The sequence below is a fragment of the Ascaphus truei genome, chromosome 5 (assembly GCF_040206685.1).
Source record: "Ascaphus truei isolate aAscTru1 chromosome 5, aAscTru1.hap1, whole genome shotgun sequence".
In the NCBI taxonomy this organism is placed as follows: Eukaryota; Metazoa; Chordata; class Amphibia; order Anura; family Ascaphidae; genus Ascaphus; species Ascaphus truei.
This window is the reverse complement of record NC_134487.1, coordinates 287,236,860-287,260,302: the sequence shown is the minus strand read 5'-3', so window position 1 is coordinate 287,260,302 and position 23,443 is coordinate 287,236,860. Positions and strand designations below refer to the sequence as shown.

At 48.0% G+C, this 23,443-nt stretch overlaps 1 protein-coding gene across 1 annotated transcript; it reads left to right on the top strand.

Moving 5' to 3' along the window:
• Positions 1 to 523: 523 nt before the first annotated feature.
• LOC142494761 (uncharacterized) lies at positions 524 to 15,363 on the top strand. The gene is made up of 2 exons (XM_075599200.1): positions 524 to 1,589; positions 15,266 to 15,363. The coding sequence occupies exons 1-2, from the start codon at positions 524 to 526 to the stop codon at positions 15,361 to 15,363; spliced, it is 1,164 nt and encodes a 387-aa protein (XP_075455315.1).
• Positions 15,364 to 23,443: the final 8,080 nt, after the last annotated feature.

Below are 23,443 nucleotides of genomic sequence, written 5' to 3'. Positions count from 1 at the left end.
ACAAGAATGCTTTTGAAGCAGGAATCATAAACTATCTTTTGAACTTGATACTGTGTCTGCACCAGAATACAAATTACACTGAGGCTGCAAGAACTGAGAAATTAACCAACAAAAGGTTTATTAACTTCACACCCTGATAACATAACTTTGTTTAGTATCAGAGACTTGTAAACAAACTGTGTTCATTAAATAACATTTAGATCCCAATACATATTCCTCACAGAGATCAAAATAGGGGAATTTCTGACCTATCCACCATTTATGATAGATCAGATATATTTCTAGGTAATCCCATCAATTTAATAGCAACACACATAATTTAGTTTGAGCATTCTTAGTCAACCAATCAAAACCTCCTAGATGTTATTTTATGGGTTTGGGAAACACATTTATACCACATACACAGTATTAGTTATTTAACAAGAGAGGAGAGAGAAGGAGATTTTAGAGAAGCCCCACACTGATGAGACCCATCAAGGTCGAAACAGCTGTCTGTGGTGGGTTTGGGACTAAGATCAAGAGGATGGAGGTCGCCATGGAGCCCGCCGGGACCACCCTGCACAAGAAGAAGATGACAAAGAAGGAGAAGCACACGGCACCCCCAGAGACGGTCCCCAGCAGCCAGGAGACGGACGGAGGAGGCCCAGCGGCAACCAGCTCCAGCGGCTCAGGCGACGTTGCCACCCCCAGCGGCCTCACCCCCACTGCCAGTACCAGCAGCGGCGGCCCCAGCTCCAACCCTGGAGCTGGGAGCAGCAGCAATAGGAGGATCCCCCGCCTGGAACCCTGGATGAGGCAGACAGTGGTGATGCAGCTGAGGGAGGTCGACGGACAGCGCCCTCTATTGGACGCTGAGACCTTTGCCAAGGAGCTGGTGAGCAAAGCAGGCTTTACTCCGGACGAGATCCTGAGCATCCAGGACCTCAGGGGTGGCCTGTTTTTCGTCACATTCGCCACGGCGGGAGCCTGCAGGAGGTACTGGGAGGCTTTCCAGACCCTGAAACAGGAGGTCCCCTTCTCAGAGTTCGACGTGAACTGCCCTATCCAGAGGGACGAGAAGAGGATCACTGTGACGGTGAGGAACCCCCATATCCCTGGAAAGGATATTGCTACCTTTCTGCGGCGCTCTTGCACCGTGGTGAAGGAGCCGAGCAGGATCAAGGACAAGTTGGGGTACTGGGTGGGAAAGTGGAGCATGGTAGTTCGCTTGTGGCCAAATCCAGAAGCGGCAGATCGGCTGCACCACCTCCCTCCCAGTTTTTCACTTGCGGGCAGCTCAGGGAGGATCTTTTACCCTGACCAGCCCCAGACCTGCGGTAATTGCGGGAACCTGGGGCATCAGTGGAAACAGTGCACCCTGAAAGCCTGCAGAAACTGCAAGAACACCGGACACGAAACTAAGGATTGTCCCCGCCAGAAAACCTGCGACCTGTGCGGAGAGACAACCCACATGTTCCGGGACTGCCAGCTGAGGGTCAGGAGCTACGCAGAGGCCGCGGCGAAAGGTGCAACACCGGGCACGCCCCTGACAGCAACACAGAAGGCAGCCAAGAAGCCCCCTGCAAACCAACCCGTAAAGGCACAAGGGGGTAAGTATCAGAAGGAGCAAAGGGAAAAGGAGGCCACCCAAGCAGCGCCCGCTGCGGCTCCTGAGCCCGCTGCCCCTTCAGTAGCAGCCCCCGCCCCACCCCTTCCCACCCTCACCCCTGCAGCAACACTCCCTCCCACACCCACTGCTGCTGCAACCCCCACCCTCCCCCTACCCCAACCCTCATCGCCCACCCACCACCCCTTGCCCCCTCCTCCCAACCCTCCACTGCAGCCCCCCCCACGCTCCATGAGGCTGCAGCCCCTCCCTCTGTAACACCTCTCCCCAGCCCTGAGGCTGTTGCACCCCCTCCCTCTTCCTCCCTTGCTACAGATACTGCCCCCATAGCCCAGACCGGAACGGAGAAGCAGGGAATAAAGAGGAGAGCCCCTGAGATGGATAGCCCGCACCAGGGGCTGGAGCAGAAGAGAGCCCAAATGCAAATCGGTGACTCACCCACTTCCAGCAATGCTGACAGCGACCTTGAAAGCGACCTGGAGGAGGAGGAAGCAGAGATGCAGGAGGCAGCCATTGCAGAGGAGCAGGCGGCCATTTTAGAACAGCCACCTAGCGAGACACTGGTGACCGTGGAAGAGCTCATAAGAGAGGGGCGAGAGGCAGCAGAGACCCTCCTCCTCCACGACAACCTTGGGCAAACCATGGATCTGCTAGTCCAGCTGTGCGAGGAGATCAACAAGACCACCCACACCAGCGAGGATGGTAACTAGTATCACTGCATGTCTGTCCAACCCTTTATCCCCAAACTAATGGCGTCTTTTAACATTTTCTCCATTAACGTAAGGAGCATAGGAGAGCGGATGAGACGTGCCAGAGTACTAACATTCCTTTCTTTACAGAAATGTGATGTGTATATGCTACAGGAATGTGCCTTACCTTTTTCTCGATCCTACAGGCACCTGAGCGGGCAGTGGTCTCACGGCCCCTCCTACTGGTCTGGGGGGAACGGGTGCAGGAACGCGGGTGTAGCCATTTTGATCCGGGGGGGATGTTTCACTGTTGATTCTGTCCATGAACTCGTCTGCGGCAGACTACTGGTCGTAGACGGTTCGTGGGCAGGGGAGCCGATTAGGCTCATCAATGTGTACGCCGCCCCCCGGAGAAATGAGCGCTTGGAACTTTTCCAGCACCTTCGCCCTTGGCTCGCAACCTCCAGGGCAGTGGTGATGGGTGGGGATTTCAACTGCACGATTGAGGTGGGGGGGCGCGTGCCCCCCAGCAAATCAGCAAAGATAGATGTGACGTCCAGGCTACTCATGGCGATGATTGGGGAGGCATCCCTGAAGGACGCAGTGGGATCTATGGGAGCAGGTGCCGCAAACTACTCTTGGTGCCACCCAAATGGTTCAGTGCGTTCTCGGATTGACTTCCTGTTCACCACCAAGCAGGTACAGCACAGACAGCACTCCATGGTCGCAGTACATTTCTCTGACCACAGAGCCATTCATCTCCAGGGGCGCCTGGGAGGAGGTTTCCCCCCAGGGCCAGGATCCTGGAAGCTGAACTGCGCACTGCTGGAAAGGGAGGAGATCATGGAGGAGCTGAGAACAGCATACACAGCATGGAAAGAAGAAAAGGCCTGTTTCTCCAGCACTGCAGAGTGGTGGGAATTCACGAAGATAAGGATCCGCTGCTTCCTGCAGGCGAAGGGCAGACGCCTGGCGTGTGAGAGGAAGGGGGAGTTTGAGGGCCTGCAGCGCAAGCTGCAGTCCCTGCATGACCTCAAACGCTGTGGATGGAATGTGGATGACGACCTGGAGGAAACCAAGGAGAGCCTGCAAAAGCACTTTGAGGAGGAATCCAGACGAATCATCTTCCGTTCCAAGGTGGAGAACCTTGAGAGGGGGGAGAAATGCAATGCCTTCTTCTTCAAGAAACTCCACTCTGCCCACATGCCCCTGAGGGAGCTGCGAGACAAAGATGGCAACGTGCAGCAGGGGAAGGAGGAAGTCATGGGAGTCGTGAAAGATTTCTATGAAGACCTCTACTCCCCAAAAGCATCAGACCGAGACCAGGCTGACAAATTCCTGTCAGGGATTACAAACACCATCGACCCAGCAGGAAAAGCAGCCATGAACGCCCCCCCGACGCTGGAGGAGCTCCACGCTGCAACCAAATCCTTTAAGACGGGTAGGACGCCGGGCGGAGATGGTATCCCAGCTGAGTTATACACGAAGCTGTGGGACCTGATCGGCCCGGACCTGCTCGAGCTTTACAGGGAACTGGAAGCAGAAGGTAGGATGCCCCCAACGCTGAGGGAAGGAATGCTGACGCTCTTGTACAAACGGAAGGGGGAGAGGTGCGACCTCAAGAACTGGCGTCCCATCTCGCTCCTGAACGCGGACTACAAGATCCTAGCAAAAGTCCTAGCGAACAGACTGAAGAAGGTCATCAGCCAGATCATCCACCCAGACCAGACGTGCGGCATCCCCGGACGCAGGATCGCAGACAGCCTCGCCCTAATCAGAGACGCAGTCCACTACATCAAAGACCGCCGTGTACACGCGGCCCTGGTCACCCTTGATCAGGAGAAGGCCTTCGACCGTGTCTCCCATGTTTTCATGGGCAGGTTGCTGCGTGAGTATGGGATGGGGGAGATGTTCTGTTCTTATGTTAACCTGATGTACCTTGACATTTGCAGTGTGGCGATCGTGAACGGATGGAAGACTAACCCCTTCCCTGTCCTCTCAGGGGTTAGGCAGGGCTGCCCTCTTTCACCTCTCCTTTTTGTCTGTTGTATAGAGCTCTTCGCCCAGTGCATCAGACGAGACGCAGAGATCAGAGGGATCGTCGTGCCAGGACCCCACAGACGCGAAGTGAAGTGCTCGCTCTACATGGATGACGTCACCATCTTCTGCGCAGATAGCCGGTCGGTGAAGACGCTGGTCCAGACGTGCGAGGATTTCGGGAAAGCTTCAGGAGCAAAAGTCAACTGCGGGAAGTCAGAGACCAAGCTATTTGGGCTTTGGAACCTGACTGCCGATCCCCTCCCCTTCCCCATCAGACCAGGCCTCATTCAAATCCTTGGAGTCTGGTTTGGTGTGGGGAGCGAGGCCGCTGCCCTGAAGAGCTGGAACGAGAGGCTGAACAAGGTGAAGCAGAAGATTGGATTGTGGCGCCTCAGACCCCTCACCATTGAGGGGAAAAAGCTGGTACTGCTGAACGAGATCCTCCCTGTCCTGCAGTACGTGGCCCAGGCATACCCGCCTTCGACCAGAACCTGCCAGGAGATCTCCATGGCAGTGTTCCGCTTTGTCTGGGGGGCCAAGTTTGAGAGGGGAAAGCGCGAGGTGATGTACAAAGAGCCGCACAAGGGGGGTAGAGGAATCCCCGACATCCCCACTATGCTGCGCGCCTTCTTTGTAAGCAACTGCGTGCGGATCACCCTGAGAGACTGCGACAAAGACTCCTCTGGCTACTCCATGTCCCGCCTCCTACTCCTGCCGCTCTGGAGAGCACTGGGGTGGGACAAGTGGGACAGCTCCATCCCTTACAGCTGGCGCACGCCCTGGTTCTACAAGGACGTGAAGAAGTTTGTGAGGCAGAACAATCTGGAGGGAGTAAAACCAGACCTGTGGAAGCCCAAGGTCATCTACAAAATGATCAGGGCTAAAGACATCATGGAATCGGTCCCAGGTCTCCACCCCAACACCTTTGGAACGGTGTGGAGGAATGTGGCATCGAAAAGACTAATGAACAAACACAAAGACATTGCTTGGCAGGCCATACACGGGGGACTCCCTGTGAATGCGGACAAGTACCAGAGTAAACTCAGCCTCGTGAGGCACTGCCCCAGGTGCAACCCAGTGGAGGAAAGCATCATACACCTCTTCTGGAACTGCCCCTTTGCGCAGGCCTTGCTGCGCGCGCTGGACACTGACTTAAAGGACTGTATACCGAGGAAGTGCGTCACGTACTACTCGGTGTTCCACGGACTTTTCACAGGAACACACACAGAGGACGCAATCGAAGCCGGTTGGCGTCTAATGTGCTGTTTCAAGGACGTCTTACTATTCGCCAGGGAACGTTTGATCAAGGGGAAGAGGAGGATGTCGGTACAGGACTGTCGCAGGGTGCTCCACAGCCTGCTCAAGGACTATTCCATCTTTGATGGCCCTGAGGAGGAGGACTAAACACCCCCCTCCCCACCCCCCCCCCCCAAAAGTTTTCTGTGCAATAAAGTTACAGATAATGTGTGTAGGATATGTCATGTCTGTAGTGCGGTGCATACGTATAAATGCACTGCACCGCCGTGTTCGTCACAGTTTTTTTACTTTTGGGGAAACCATTAATAAAAATGTATGTGAGTTGTGTGGGATATGCACTGCGCCGTTGTTAACGTCGCGGTTTTGTTTCGTTTGGAAAATGATTTATGTACTGTTATAATCTTGTTGTAAAGATTCGCTGCATAATAAAAGAATTTTCAAAAAAAAAAAAAAATTGCAATTCCAATAGACATCAGAGAAGGTAATTATGATCATAATTCTTGTGCACTTGTAAATCTGTATATATCTGTGTTTTATATTAATGTATGTTTAGATAGGAGGAACTGTATTATATTGTTAGGCCTGTAATAAGTACAAACCATATAAGGAGTATATATATATATATATATAATATATATATATATATATATAATAGTACAACCGTGGAATGGTTACATTTTGTTGCTGTTATAATTAAATACTGTTTATATAATTGAAGCTCTATATCGTTTAGTAAACTCTCATAACCAGGGTGTGCATGTGTGAATGTTATTCCTATTGGAACCCATATCTATACATTCATTTCTTTAAATAAGATTTTTGCCAATATTATTATATTAATTCTTATAAGCCAGTAATACATGTTATCAACAGCCATGACATTTGCAGGACAGCTTGGTGGAGTGCAAAGCATATACTGTGCCAAATTTGAAGGCAATTGGTGTATGTGTTGGCACATTAATCCACATTAATAATTTTTCACATCATGCATTTTAGACAGTTGTCCTACAGAAACTGGTTAATGTGAATAATTTGCAGTGCATATTCTCAAAAGCCATGAAATTTGCAGGACAGTTTGGGGGAGTGCAAAGCATGTACTGTGCCAAGTTTGAAGGCAATTGGTGTATGTGTTGCCACATTAATCCACATTAAACGTTTTTCCACATTAATCGTTTTAGACTGTTGTCCTTCAGCAACTGGTTAACGTTAATAATTTGCTGTGTATGTCAGCAAAAGCCATGTAAATTTCAGGATAGTTGCGGGCCGTGTAAAGTATGTGTTCTGCCAAATTTTAATGTAATTTAATTAAAGTTACGCATTTCCATATGAGATACTGGGCCCTTCCTAGAGTGCATAATGTAAACAATTTGCTGTGTGTGCTAGCAAACACTTTGTAATTTTCAGGATAGTTGTGGGCAGTATACAGCAGCTTATGTGTAGGGTGACCACCCGTCCCCCTTTTGCCGGTACAGTCCCGGTTTTTCGTGAGCTGTACCGATTTTCTGTGTGTACCGGAAATGTCCCGGATTTTCCTCAATGTGTCCCCATTTTTTTATTTTTTGTCGCCGGCGGGTGTGCGAGTAATTAGCTGCGGTTCGCTGTGCGCTGTGCGCTGTGCGCGAGTCTGCGGCGGCACGGAGGAGACTGGTAAGTATTTTTTTTTTTTTTAATGCCAACCCCCCCCCCCCTCCCGGCAGTTTCCTACCTTGTTGGCCAATCCCCAGCGTCCCGGCATTAAGCCCCGCCCCCCATGTGGACCGGCATGTGGAATGAATGGAAGGAAGGGTGCCTGGGGGCGGGGCTTCCGCTTCCTGCGGCAGAGCACACGTGGTGTGTGTCTCTGCCCGTGGCTCCTGGCTCTTCTGCGCGGTGTCTCCCCCCCTCTGCCCGCCCGGGGGATAGGAGGTGGGTTTTTTATCCTTTTCCTCCTGTCCTGGCGCTCCCTTCCCCCCCCTGTCCCCTTGGTTCGGGAGATGGGCGCGGGGGCTGGCAGTGGTGGCTGCGCGGTGTTCCCCCATTCTGCCCCGGGAACCCGTGGCTGCCCGCCGGGGGAGGGGGGGCGGCAGTTTACCTTTGTGTCCCGGCGCTCCTATCCCCCCCCCCCCTAGGTGCGGGAGATGGGCGCGGGGGTGGGTGCAGGGGGAGGCGGAGAGCCACCTGCTCGTGGCTGCCTCTGTCTGTACTCCAGTCTGTGTGTGTGTGTGTACCAGTGTCTGTGTCTGTGTGTGTACCAGTGTCTGTACCAGTGTACCTGTGTGTGTGTGTGTGTGTGTGTGTACCAGTGTGTGTGTGTGTGTACCAGTGTGTGTGTGTGTGTGTGTGTGTGTGTGTGTGTGTGTGTGTGTGTGTGTGTGTGTGTGTGTGTGTGTGTGTGTGTGTGTGTGTGTGTGTGTGTGTGTGTGTGTGTGTGTGTAGCAGTGTGTGTGTGTGTGTGTGTGTGTACCAGTGTGTGTGTGTGTGTACCAGTGTACGTGTGTGTGTGTGTGTGTGTGTGTGTGTGTGTGTGTGTGTGTACCAGTGTGTGTGTGTACCAGTGTGTGTGTGTACCAGTGTGTGTGTGTGTGTGTACCAGTGTGTGTGTGTGTGTGTGTACCAGTGTGTGTGTGTGTGTGTGTGTGTGTGTGTGTACCAGTGTGTGTGTGTGTGTGTGTGTGTACCAGTGTACCAGTGTGTGTGTACCAGTGTGTGTGTGTGTGTGTGTGTGTACCAGTGTGTGTGTGTGTGTGTGTACCAGTGTGTGTGTGTGTGTGTGTGTACCAGTGTGTGTGTGTGTGTGTGTGTACCAGTGTGTGTGTACCAGTGTGTGTGTGTGTACCAGTGTGTGTGTGTACCAGTGTGTGTGTGTACCAGTGTGTGTGTGTGTACCAGTGTGTGTGTGTGTACCAGTGTGTGTGTGTACCAGTGTGTGTGTGTACCAGTGTGTGTGTGTGTGTACCAGTGTGTGTGTGTGTGTACCAGTGTGTGTGTGTGTGTGTGTACCAGTGTGTGTGTGTGTGTGTGTGTGTGTGTGTGTGTACCAGTGTGTGTGTGTGTACCAGTGTGTGTGTGTGTGTGTGTGTGTGTGTGCCAGTGTGTGTGTGTGTGTGTGTGTGTGTACCCGTGTCTGTCTCCCCCTCTCCCTCTCTCCCTCACCCTCACCCTCTCACCCTCTCCCTCTCCCTCTCTGTCCCTCTCCCTCTCTGTCCCTCTCCCTCTCTGTCCCTCTCTCTGTCTCTGTCTCTCTGTCTCTCTGTCTCTCTCACCCTCTGTCATCTTCTCTCTCTCTCTCTGTCACCCTCTCTATCTCTGTGTCATCCTCTCTCTCTCTGTGTCATCCTCTCTCTCTCTCTGTGTCACCCTCTCTCTCTCTCTGTGTCACCCTCTCTCTCTCTGTGTGTCACCCTCTCTCTCTCTCTGTGTCACCCTCTCTCTCTCTCTGTGTCACCCTCTCTCTCTGTGTCACCCTCTCTCTCTCTCTGTGTCACCCTCTCTCTCTCTCTCTCTCTGTCACGCTCTCTCTCTCTCTGTCACCCTCTCTCTCTCTGTCACCCTCTCTCCCTCTCACCCTCTGTCTCTCTCACCCTCTGTCTCTCTCACCCTCTGTCTCTCTCACCCTCTCTCTGTCTCTCTCACCCTCTCTCTGTCTCTCTCACCCTCTCTCTGTCTCTCTCACCCTCTCTCTGTCTCTCTCACCCTCTCTCTGTCTCTCTCACCCTCTCTCTGTCTCTCTCACCCTCTCTCTGTCTCTCTCACCCTCTCTGTCTGTCTCTCTCACCCTCTCTCTCTCTGTCTCTCTCACCCTCTCTCTCTCTGTCTCTATCACCCTCTCTCTCTCTGTCTCTCTCACCCTCTCTCTCTCTGTCTCTCTCACCCTGTCTCTCTCACCCTCTGTCTCTCTCACCCTCTGTCTCTCTCACCCTCTGTCTCTCTCACCCTCTCTCTCTGTCTCTCTGTCTGTCTCACCCTCTCTCTCTCTGTCTCTCTCACCCTCCCTGTCTTATTTTAACTGCCGTATACCTACACCGAAGTAACCTACCCTTCTTTCTTCCAGATCTGACTCAAGTTTCACACAGGAGACATCGGAAGACAGGTAGGGAACACCTCCCCTCCAGTATAGTACCTTGAGGGACTGCGGATCAGGTAAGATCCCAGGCGGGATTGCTGCTTTAGAAATTGTGAAGAGGGGGCATCCAGACACTGGTTAAGGGGTTCAGAATCATTCACATCTGGCTATTTTTTGTTCGATTAGTGAGGTCAACACACACACACAACTATGTAACAAAGACTAATGGTCGTAAGTATAAGTGTACTACAATAAATAAACTGTTATGTAAAAAAAAAATGTCCCGGTTTTTCATTTTCAAAATCTGGTCACCCTACTTATGTGGCAAGTTTTAAATGAATCACTGTATGTTTTGACTCCTAGATTCACAATAAACGCGTTTAAGGTAAGCATTTTCCACTTTCGGATAGTGATTAATGTACATAATTTGCGGTGCATGTTATCAAAAAACATGAAATTTTATGGATAGTTTGGGGGAGTGCAAAGAATGTTATGTGCCAAGTTTGAAGTCAATTGGTGTATGTCTTGCCACATTAATCCACATTAATCGTTTTTCACATTAAACATTTTAGTCTATCCCCACATTATACATAATGAATTTATGTATGTATGTATGTGTATGTATGTATGTATATATATATGTGTATATATGTATATGTGTGTGTGTGTGTGTGTGTGTGTGTGTGTGTGTGTGTGTGTGTGTGTGTGTGTGTGTGTGTGTGTGTGTGTGTGTATATATATATAATACTGAGTTAAGTTATGGTGAGTAAAAAAAGTGACAAAAACCCTCCACAGCAAAGCAAATATGCAGTATAGGTTATTTTGGTGTAGTATAGGACAGTTAAGATATATAGGGTAAATAAGATATCCAGATACAGAGAGTGGGAGAGAGAGGAAGAGAGAGAGGGGGAGAGAGAGAGAGAGGAAGAGAGAGAGACAGAGGAAGAGAGGAAGAGAGAGAGAGGAAGAGAGAGAGGGAGAGAGAGAGAGGAAGAGAGGGAGAGAGAGGGAGAGAGAGGAAGAGAGGGAGAGAGGAAGAGAGGGAGAGAGAGGAAGAGAGGGAGAGAGAGAGAAAGAGGGAGGGAGAGAGAGAGAGGGAGAGAGAGGGAGAGAGAGAGAGGAAGAGAGAGAGAGAGAGAGAGAGGGTGAGAGAGAGGGTGAGAGAGAGGGAGAGAGAGAGGAAGAGAGGGGAAGAGAGGGAGAGAGAGGAAGAGAGGGAGAGAGAGGAAGAGAGGGAGAGAGAGGAAGAGTGGGAGAGAGAGGAAGAGAGAGAGGAGAAGAGAGAGGGGGATAGAGGAGAGGGAGAGAGAGGAAGAGAGGAATAGAGAGAACGAGAGAGAGGAGAGAGAGAAAGAGAAAAAAGAGACAGAGGAGGGAGAGAGAAAAAGAGACAGAGGAGGGAGAGAGAAAAAGAGACAGAGGAGGGAGACAGAAAAAGAGAGAGGAGGGAGGGAGAAAAAGAGACAGGAGAGAGAAGGAGACAGAGGGGTGAGAGAAAGAGAGGGGAGAGAAAGATAGAGGGGAGAAAGAGACCAGAGAGAGGGGAGACGGGGGAGACCAGAGAGAGGGGAGACCAGAGAGAGGGGAGACCAGAGAGGGAGGAGACCAGAGAGAGGGGAGACCAGAGAGGGGGAGACCAGAGAGAGGGGAGACGGTGGAGACCAGAGAGAGGGGAGACGGGGGAGACCAGAGAGCGGGGAGACGGGGGAGACCAGAGAGAGGGGAGACGGGGGAGACCAGAGAGAGGGGGGAGACCAGAGAGAGGGGGGAGACCAGAGAGAGGGGAGACGGGGGAGACCAGAGAGAGGGGAGACCAGAGAGAGGGGAGACCAGAGAGGGGGGAGACCAGAGAGAGGGGAGACCAGAGAGGGGGAGACCAGAGAGAGGGGAGACGGGGGAGACCAGAGAGAGGGGAGATGGGGGGAGACCAGAGAGAGGGGAGATGGGGGGAGACCAGAGAGAGGGGGGCAGGGGTGACTGACTGACAGGGGCAGGGGTGACTGACTGACCGGGGCAGAGGTGACTGACTGACCGGGGCAGGGGTGACTGACTGACCTGGGGCAGGGGTGACTGACTGACCGGGGCAGGGGTGACTGACTGACCGGGGCAGGGGTGACTGACTGATTGGGGGGCGGGGAGGTACCTCTGGTGTCACACATACTCCCATGCACACATACACATTCTCCTATATATATACATACACACACACACACACATACATACACACACTCCCACATACATACACACTCCCACATACATACACACTCCCACATACATACACACACTCCCACATACATACACACACTCCCACATACATACACACACTCCCACGTACATACACACACTCCCACATACATACACACACTCCCATATACACACACACACACACACACACACACACACACACACACACACACACACACACACACACACACACACACACACACACACACACACACACACACACACACACACACATATACACACCTATATACACACACACAGGCCGCGACCAGCACCACCACGCACCCCCGCCCATCTCCTGCTCCGCTCCCACATGAGGGGGCTTCCCCCGCTCCCATCACCCGGCGCGCTCTCTGACGCGGGACCGGGGGGAAGCGTGGGGGGGGGAAGCGGGGACATGAGGGGGCATCCCCTGCTCCCATCACCCGGCGCGCTCTCTGACGCGGGACCGTGGGGAAGCGGGGGGGGGAAGCGGGGACATGAGGGGGCATCCCCCGCTCCCATCACCCGGCGCGCTCTCTGACGCGGGACAGGGGGGAAGCGGGGGGGGGGGAAAGCGCGGACATGAGGGCGCATCCCCCACTCCCATCACCCGGCGCGCTCTCTGATGCGGGACCGGGGGGAAGCGGGGGGCGGAAAGCGGGGACATGAGGGGGCATCCCCTGCTTCCATCACCCGGCGTGCTCTCTGACGCAGGACCGGGGGGAAGCGGGGGGGGGAAGCGGGGACATGAGGGGGCATCCCCTGCTCCCATCACCCGGCGCGCTCTCTGACGCGGGACCGGGGGGAAGCGGGGGGGGAAGCGGGGACATGAGGGGGCATCCCCCGCTCCCATCACCCGGCGCGCTCTCTGACGCGGGACCGGGGGGAAGCGGGGGGGGGGAAAGCGGGGACATGAGGGGGCATCCCCCGCTCCCATCACCCGGCGCGCTCTCTGGCACGGGACCTGGGGGAAGCGGGGGGGGGTGAGGGGAAGCGGGGACATGATGGGGCATCCCCCGCTCCCATCACCCCGCGTGCTCTCTGACGCGGGACCGGGGGGAAGCGCGGGCGGGGGGAAGCGGGGACATGAGGGGGTCTCCCCCGCTCCCATCACCCGGCGCGCTCTCTGACACGGGACCGGGGAGAAGCGGGGGGGGGGGAAGCGGGGACATCCCCCGCTCACATCACCCGGCGCGCTCTCTGACATTGGACCGGGGGGAACCGGGGACATGAGGGGGCATCCCCCGCTCCCATCACCCGCCGCGCTCTCTGACACGGGACCGGGGGGGGCAAGCGGGGGGGGGGGACATGAGGGGGCATCCCCCGCTCCCATCACCATAACTGCGGGCAGCAGGAGCACCGGGGAGGGAGGTGGAGGAAGGCACAGATAATACTTACTGTGTCCTCCATCCTCCATGGGAAAAAAATGGCCGCTCGTTGGGGGCTGGCTCATATAGAGCCTGGCCGCGCGCCCACAAAGCCTGGGAGCGCGCGCCAATCATCTCTCAGGTAGGGGGAGTTTTTTTTTTTTTTTCAGCCAGCGCGAGCAGGGAAATTTCAGCGCGAGCAGGGAAAATTTAAAAAACAAAACACGTGTGCTGCTTGGGCCAATAGTTACTCGCCCGGGGGTTAAATCCACCCGCCCCGGGCGAGTAAATGTATAGGATTGTCGAACACTGTATGTGTGTGTGTATATATATATATATATATATATATATATATATATATATATATATATATATATATATATATATATATATATATATATATACAGTGGTCGACAAATCACCAAAAAATCTACTCGCCCAACAAAAAAATCTACTCGCCACCTAGTACCACACGTGTGCTGCTTGGGCCAATAGGAGCTCGCCACGATGTTAAATCCACTCGCCCGGGGCGAGCAAATGTATAGGTTTGTCGAACACTGTATATATATATATATGCAGTGGTTGACAAATCACCAAAAAATCTACTCGCCACACAAAAAAATCTACTCGCCACCTAGTACCAAACGTGTGCTGCTTGGGCCAATATTTACTCGCCCGGGGGTTAAATCCACTCGCCCGGGGCGAGCAAATGTATAGGTTTGTCGAACACTGTATATATATATATATAATTTAAAGAGACAGTGTCTTGGGGTGCAATGAAAACCAACTGATAACCCAATTTGGTGATATATTAGTAGCTTATAGTAATACAATAAATGTAAATGTAACTGGGACATATATAGGTCAGCCTAAGTGGGTCTCCTGGATACTGGCAACCTTCTTCTTGGGCACAACAAACTCCCTCCACGTGACCTAAACAGAAAAATGAGAAGAAAAAGCGCCCGATCCTTGTGTGATACCAGTGTTACAATTTAATAAACTTTGGACATTTACACTTCTAAGGAAGCATGTTGGGACATGAGTTTTACTCATACAACGCGCATATTACTCGGATGTTTGTGAGTTTTAATTTGTGAAATGTCCAAAGTTATTAAATTGCTACACTGGTATCACAATAGGATCGAGCGCTTTTTCTTCTTTTATATATATATATATATATATATATTAGTTATATATATATATTAGTTATATATATATATAGATATATATATTAGTTATATATATATATATTAGTTATATAGTGGTGTGTGTCCACAGTCCGTTTGTCTCCACAGGGAGAGGAAATACTGTAGCGTCTACCATTGCGTGATACAATATATCTTACAGAACTTCACTATATTGGCTTCTTTCTATTATTTCAGAATCACCATCAGTACCTTTATCAAGGTGTATAAAGGGCACATGGCCCGAAACGCGTAGGTGTTGTGTTTTTTGAGCTGTCCAGGGGTTATTTTGGGTCCATTTAAGGAATAAATACTTCACTTTATTTGTGAGCCTCTTCCTGCTTTTTTCTAGCAGTGCGCTGCCTTCTTTTGCCATTACCACTTCGGATTCTGGAAATGAATTTATTTAGCCAAAGGAAAACCGATGTTTCGGCTGTTCCCCTTAGTAGCCACTTCCCTTGAAAAAGGCTGCCCAAGAGCTGAAACGTTGGTTTTGCTTTGGCTAAATATCATGTTGTCTGCCACTGAATTATTGAGTTGAAACTAATGATTAGGATTATCATTAAATAGTGACAGTCTAACAATAATTTGGCACAATCACTCGTGGAACACCAGGCATAAAGAACAGGGTTCCAAGGACCAGTGCTTCAGAGTGATGGACAAATCAGCATATATTAATAAAGCTGATTTTTTGAAGACAGAAGACCATTCGCATGAGTGTGACTTGTATAATGTAGTCTCATATACTCATTGCTCCAATGTGGGGGTATGTATATGTGCCTGGATAAAGAGGATAGTGGAGCCAATATATGCCTGTGAGGACAGATGTGACTTGTTCTCCACCTATTCTGCAGGCATTCAACCCCTAGAGCATGATGTCAACTCGTTGAACACAGATGGTAAATATGCTGTATGCCTAAGGAGCCCTTATATGATTTCTGTGCTGAAATGACAACGTTTCTACTTTTTCAGGCCCATGTAATTCTTACCTTTATCTAATAATTATTGTTCTTCCTCTCTATCTCTTTGGCTAACGATAGCAGTATAATTCGGGTAAACAAAACAACAAAAGGGAAACAAAAACATGATTAAAAATGTACCTACAATGGTTTTACATATCAGGACATAATAACAATCATCTGCTCCTTAGCAGGTCATAAAATTGGGTAAATACAACCTCAGATGAACAACAACACATGACATATTACACAGTGTCGTGATTTATTTAACAAAAATAAAGCCAAAATGGAGATGTATTTTAAAATATGAGAAACAAGAAAAAGAAGCCCTCTGTGTGCCACTCAGGTTTACCAAAGTATCATGTACAACATTTATTAGGATGTCACACGCGTTTCGACTTGCTGTCTTAGACTTGGAGTGGTAGGGAGGCTTGAGCAGTATCCACATTTAAAGCGGAAATCTTCGCGCCAAAACGGGAAACGCCCAGCCCATGAATGAACAACAGCTGTTTTTTCCTGATCATGCGTCCCACCATGGAACGCACGTTATGTGCGCAGCCAATAGGAACTGATGCGTGATGACATCACAACACCGTCACGTGTCAGACCACTATCACATGCCCTCGCGTGATGATGTTTACGCGGTCATAGCGGCGTGATGGTGTTCCTATTGGCTGCGCACATAACGTGCGTTCCATGGTGCGACGCATGATCAGGAAAAAAACAGCAGTTGTTCATGGGAGTGATTCTGTCAACCCACCCCTCTCTCTTTCTTTCTCTTACACCCACACCCCTCTTTCTCTTATCTCCTTGCTCTCACTCCCCTCTATTTCTCTCTCCCCTCTCTCCCTGCCTCCATGTATATCTCTTCTCCCCTTATTGTCCCCTCTCTTCTACCCTCTGTCTCTTGCTCTTCCTCCTCTCTCGCTCACTCCCCCCTCTCTCCTCCCTCTTTCTCTGTCACTCTCTCATTCTCCCCTCTCCCCCCTCATCATAAACTTTCCCCCTTCCTCTCACTCACTTGCCCCTCTCCTTTCACTCACAAACCATCCTCCTCTCAAAATTCCACCCTTTGTCAAATCCCCCCCACACTCACAATTCCCCTCACCTCATTCACAATTTCTCCCTCCAGTTCCAATCCCTCCCCCGTCCCAATTCTTCCTTTCCCCTTACTCACAACTTCTCTACCCCCTACTCACAATTTTTCTTCCCCCTCACTCGTGATACTCTGGGGAACCATTTCTTCTCATGCCCCCCCACACGCCCACGACAGAAGTTGGGTTTAGCGTCTGCATCTGTCATGAGGCCCCTGCTCCCTTCCAGTCCTTCTGCAAAGGGGAGATGGGGGCCTCACAGAAGTTGCACTTGACTCCTGGTGTGGGTCAGAGTGTACCACGTGGGTAACTGCAAATGCCGTCCAAGGCCACTTGGTGGGTTGGCCACCCGTGCATTACGGTATTTGTTAGTGAAAGGAAAACTATCACAGTATGTACTGTACTCTTCTATTGGCATTCTCCTTTTCTTTTCTTTTTTCAAAGAACGTGCTTTATCAAGATGATCAAGAGAAAGTAAAAGCATTTTATCTTTAATTGGTCAATTATGCCGCGGTTTTAACTCCTTCTGCACTGGAAGGGCCCCCAGCGCATTGCCCACCGGTCTTGCACCGAAGGGGTTAGCTGTAAGCTGGTTCTGTTTTCCTCCTGGGCAAAGTCTATTAAAGGGAGATAAATACAGAGGAATCTTAAAGGTTATAGACCTTGCTTTAACCCATTCTCCCCTCCGCTTGTGATGCTGCAAACAACACAGTGCTTTAACAGTTCATCAGCAAGTTGAATGACACCTAGTTTAAGGGTTTTTTCCCACTAGATCTTTTTTTTTTATTATTCCAACAATTTTTAGCTCATTCTAGGAAAGTGGAAACTTTCACAGGAGAAGTACAAGTTACATACACTGGCATTTGTGCCACTTTTGGATTTTTTCTGTCTCTACCTTTGTAACATGAAATGTACAGTATGTTAATGCATAAAGATTCTATAACCTGCATCTCCGTTGTCTTATTTGTCCCTTGGGACGGTGTAATGTCATCGTCATTTATTTTAAGTAAATACAGGCCTCCATTTAAGTGGGTATCGCAATTCTTTACAGTCAGTTTGATAACAACTACGATTAAATACAATTACTTTGTTACACGATTTCAGGCCTAAATAATAAAGATGGTATATTGTCTATATACTGTAATAATTGTTTGTTCTTGTATAGCTTACGTAGTGATATAACGTATTACGTAAGTGCCAGAGACATTTTGCAGGCACAGGTCCCTGCCCCGTAGAGCTTACAATCTAAGTTTTTTGGTGCCTGAGGCACAGGGCGATAAAGTAACTTGCCCAAGGTCACAAGGAGCCGACACCGGGAATTGAAACATGTTCCCCTGCCTCACTGAGCCACTCCTTATCCCTATATACATATATATTAAGCATGTAACTAGTTAAAATAAGTAATTTAGTATTTACAGTAGTTAGAAATGATATTGGAAAATTATTAGCTATCTGCAAAGATAAGAAGATAAATCAGTCTGAAGACAGGCAGGTGTAGAAATGCTTTATGTGGTTTAAGAAACTTGGTACTGTATGTTTAATGTCTGCTGAGCTGAATATTATATGGTCTTGAGTTTGGAATCAAAGGTTAGTTAAATAGCTAGCAAGACACCATTTGGTAGCTTTGTTATTCAGCTACAAGTACCTGAATATCTATGCTTCATATGTCTCTAGTCTTACATAGATCTTTTTCTTTGTGGCTATTTACTCTCAGTAGATTTCCACTGGAATATTTTTTTAAATCTTTTGAGATAGACCCATGGGAACTAGACATTTAGCATCTCTGTAACAATCTTTAGTAACTATGACATACACATGAATGTTGGTTTACCTTGTAGTGTTATGTATTGTTTTTGTATTCATTGTTAATCTTGTAATATTGTATAATGTATTGTCCTGACTGTTCAATTTAAGTGCTTTGTGCATGAGCTGCAGGTTTGCTAAAGCACCCTGCAGACCTCGTTAAGTGTCTTTTGACCTGTGAGGATTAGTGTGCCACTTAAGCAACTGACCAATGAACTATGTTCTGGTGATATTTAAAAGACTCACCTGCCATAACCATCCACATACCCCTGAGGAAGTGACTCATATTCATGAAATGCGTAGGGCATTGTGGGTACGTTCCCATGAAGTGAGTGCAATATCACCTGCCGATTATTACCTGGAGGTGCACGGCGCCACGAGACAGAGCAGTTACGACGTGAGGTTGCAGTGTACACGGAGGCCAATCCGCTGGGTGCTTCGCTATAACATGGGAGTACTAAGAACAGTTCCCTCCATTCCCTCCCTTCCTCGCCTACTGGGACAGTTCTGCCAATGTGGGAGACACAAGGCTTTTCCACCAGTGTTGGAGGTGTATTGGAGTGGATCACTTTGAGGAAGCACCTATCTATCTGACGTCACCTTTCCCTGCTCGGAATAGCAGCAGCAACGGACACGTGCAGGAGCCATCCGTGGAGTTCTCTGAGTACCAACCCGAGCCTCGAACCAGTGATATATGCTTTAAAGATTTGTTTTCCTGTAGAGTTATTACTGTTTTTTAAGATTGTTCTTTTTATAAGTAAAATATGTTTTACGCTATTGCATGTCCGTGTGCTTTTCTCTCTTTCTCTTAAAAATCCTGCAAAGCTTTTGTTTATCATGAAAATGTTAAAAGTTTAAAACATCAATTAAAAATACTGATACTTGAGTATTTCTTTTTTGAATTGAGTCAATTAGCTACACTTCACGTAATTAACATACCACTTCCCCTATACGTCTACAACCACCACAGCCTACTCACTCAGATGCTAAACTTCCATGTCTCTAAACCCAACTAGATGATAAAAGGAACAAAGGGAACTAAGGATTTAGAATATCCAAACTCATTTATTGAGCCAACACTAAATGAGTTTGGATATTCTAAATCCGTTGTGCCCTTTGTTCCTTTTATCATCTATCCAGGACTGATCACAGGCTTTCGTACAAACACTGGAGCACCGGTAACTGTATCATTTTTTTGTTTACAATTTAAGGTGTGCAGCATTTTTCCTATCTGTCCAGTCTAAACCCAACTAGAACATAAATAACAGGTTAGATGACCTTGCACAGAGATAAGTACGTTATCCAGTTTTCACAAACATGCAAGTGATGTGTCTGCATTTCTGAAGGGAAAGATAATAGTGACTATCTTTGTTCCGTGGTTTGGTTGACTTATATTTTAGCTTAGCCGTATAAGTAATGCCAACTCAGCTACTCTTTCCGTTAGATCAGTGGCCGGCACTTGTCAAGTTTAACTTCTTGTTTTATGGAAGATAAGAGGGCTACACAACAAAAGCTGACATAACAGGGTCTATCTACTATGGAAAAATGTCCCAAATTCAGAGCTGGGGCAAAAAAAAAAAGCATAAAATTCACATACTGTATATGTCGTGTGTGAGTATATATGTCATGTGTGTGTATATGTATATGTCATGAGTGTATATGTATGTATATATATATGTCATGAGTGTATATGTATGTGTGTATATATATATATATATATATATATATATATATATATATATATATATATATATATACAGGCAGTCCTCGGTTATCCGACACAATGCGTTACTCAAAATGGCGTTGGATAGCGAAACGTTGTAAAGCGAAACACGTTTTCCCATAGGAACACTGTTTAAATGAAAGGTTCCGTTCCTGAAGGCATTTTTAACACTAAAATACACCAAATATTTTATGCAGGCAATAAGATATGCAGCACACGCATAAATTATACAGTGTGTATACTGTATTATATATATAATACATAATAAATAATATATTATATAGAATAGTTTATGTGTATGTGTGTGTGTGTATATATACACACATACAAATAAACAACGTTGCAAAGCGTCGTAAGAGCGTTGGATAAGCCGTTTTGGTGTTGTAAAAATGAACATAGGTATGCATTGCATAGCGTTGGATAAGCCATTCGTTGTAAAACAAAGCATTGTAAAATGAGGACTGCCTGTATATATATATATGAATGCAATGAAAATAAATGACAGTGCCCCTATTAACACACACCTATAACCTTACAAAACAGACCTCACACTGCAGAACGATATACCCAGCACAGATATATAACAATGCTAGTAATTTAGCAGGAAACCAGGCAAATTGCAATATAAAGTGGATACACAAAATATATAAAAAAATGAAAAATATAAAAAATGTATGTTGGCAACAAAAACAATAAAAAAAGAAAAAATACCTATAAAAAATGTGTGTAAGTCTCTTTTCTATTGTTGACAAAAATAGAATCAATATAAATGATGTCCATACAAATCCTTAAAAATGAAATTGAAGTCCTGGGCAGCTTAATTCTTGGGCTCACCAACCTCCCAACGATACCTAAGAAAAAAAGAAGAAAGAAAAAGCGCCCGATCCTTGTGTAGATTCAGATTTAAAAGGTTTTCATTTTCATAAACAGACGATTGCCAACTCACACTTTGTCAGTTTAAAATAAGCAATTTATGGGACAAGCCCATGCACCACGCTGACGTACAAGTTTCAGAAGTCTTCCATCTCCATGCAAATATAGCTGCTGTTAATCAGCTCTGCTGTGGGATATGCTGCCGGTACAACCTTTCTCCTTCACCTCTGCAGGGATAGTAGGTGTTTCTGGCTGTATTCAATCTTCCATCGATCGAGTAGCAGGATGCAGGAACTGACGTCTGTGCTCTGAAGCTGGAACTGCTTGGCCACCGTAGTTTCCTGTACCACGTAGGAGCATAGAGTGTCGCATAGAACCACCCTACGCGCTTCGAAAGTCTTGCTTTCTTCTTCAGGGGTAAAAGGATACCCCTGAAGAAGACAGCAAGACTTTCGAAACGCATAGGGTGGATCTATGCGACACTCTGTGCTCCCACTTGATTGATATCCTCCTTGGAAGCAGCCTGACTCCCGTTTGTGTACGAACTTCCCGCCATTTGACACTGCGCCACTCGGCGGGGCCTGGGCCGGACGAATCTGCAGTCACCACTCCACAGCCACTACTGCACATGCGCAGTGCCGATTGCAGACGGAGGTGGACGCCGCAGGTTGGAGAGGTCTGTCCCTGTGCGAACGGGAGAGCTACACGCCCTAGTGTGGACGCCAGAGCCGGCAGCTGTTATCCATAAGAGGGGATACTCTTTAATATATCCAACGCCTTCTTGCCTCTGGTAAGCAGGTACCCCCACCTGAGCACGAGTGTCCTATTAGGACCTTTTTTATATGACCTTTTCTTACATGTATTTTTATCTTTGTTATGTCATAATTAAATGTTTAAATATTAATTGTTACCTGTTGTTCTCAGCGTTTGTCTAGTATTAGGTGTTTGTTGTTTTCTGTTTTTTGTTGTGTTGATTTTTTATCTTTCCATGTACCACATCACCACCTGGAGCACCTCAATGGACGGGCCAAAACCGTGATACTGGTTGTATACTGTTATTTATTTATGATTTTTCACTTGTTAGTGCAGAGCGCCACAGATATAACTTTTTGTTCCACTTCCTTTGTCTGACCAGGGGTCAGGGTTATATCATAGGCAGCCAGCCTAAGTGTGGGATATAGCGCTACCTGTTTCTTTTTTCTCACAAACACACAGAATACCACAGGCACGCCAGAAATATCTAGTAGCCAAAATCTAGCAGATATACTGTAATGTAATAGTAGCCAGCAGTGCTCCAGGGATAAGGATAATATGAGAACACCAAAAAAGTTTCCCTGAGGTAGCACACATATATACCACAGAATATAACAATTTTATTGAATGAAACACATAAAAGCAGGGGAGAAAGAATGAAATGGAGGGGGCCTCAAAACAAACTCATCAAGGAACAAAAGGACCAAGTTAGAAACATTGGGATATACCACAGAGTAATGGTACTGAACTTAAAGTGAATACAGGAAAGAAATAAGACCTGTAATTCAAGAAACCTCCCACTAATGGTAATTGACAAAATGACATGATAAAATGCATATGAGCTACCCACAGGAAGTCCATCAAGGCGAAACGCGTACAATCCTATCCATTGTGAAGTGCATGAGGTCCTGGCAGCCGGAGACATAGCTTGTTGGAGCTTCCGCCCTTCGCCACAACCGGATGTGACGCACGCTTGGGGGAATCCGAATACACACACCGGCAGAGAGAACGCCGAAGAGATCGGGATTTCGTACCACATACTATTTTTAAGTGTCAAATGTGAGTGCACTTTTATTATATGCAAATGTTCATGAATACAGTATATCTTTGGAAATACTACCCTCTCCTTTATATGGTTACGTCTTGGGGAAAAATTTACCTTACCTGGGGAATCGTTGCTGAAGGTCCGCAGTCACCACTTGCTCCAATAATAGAGAGACAGAGTCTCTGATATGCGCTAACATTATGGGTAGAGTGTTAGTGAAATTCACCCATAGCATCCCACACTATATAATTTCCTAAATAGGTTGCACAATGTTGGGCTTTTTTATCTATGTAATCGCTGTGAACGCTTGGAGCTCCCCATAACTGGATTATACTTACTCACCTATTTAGGTGTTTTCTGTGATAATTCCCTGTATTCTGGGAACGGATTATCTCATGTCAGTTTTTTCAATCACCCTAGTGTACCATTGCATTCTGGGCTGGGGACAGTTCTGTGATTACTATTCTGTTGCGTGTGTTTTGTGCATGTGATTTTTGACCAGTTCTATTACCAGTTTGTCCTCTAGGTCTCATTCTTTTGACTGGCCGGTCTAGATGACCCAGGGAACTTGTTCCGTAGGGTTCTCACTCCAACTTTGTTTTTGCATTAGCTTGACATTAGTGTTAGGGTTAGACCCATGCCATTGTACTGTAGTATATGACATGCATTCACTTTGTCTGTTTTGGGGTCTCGCTCTTTTGGTTTTAATTATGTTTTAAGTTTTGTTATAATTGAAGACAATGAAGTTAATAATTTTGGAGATATCTTGAGTGCTCACTATT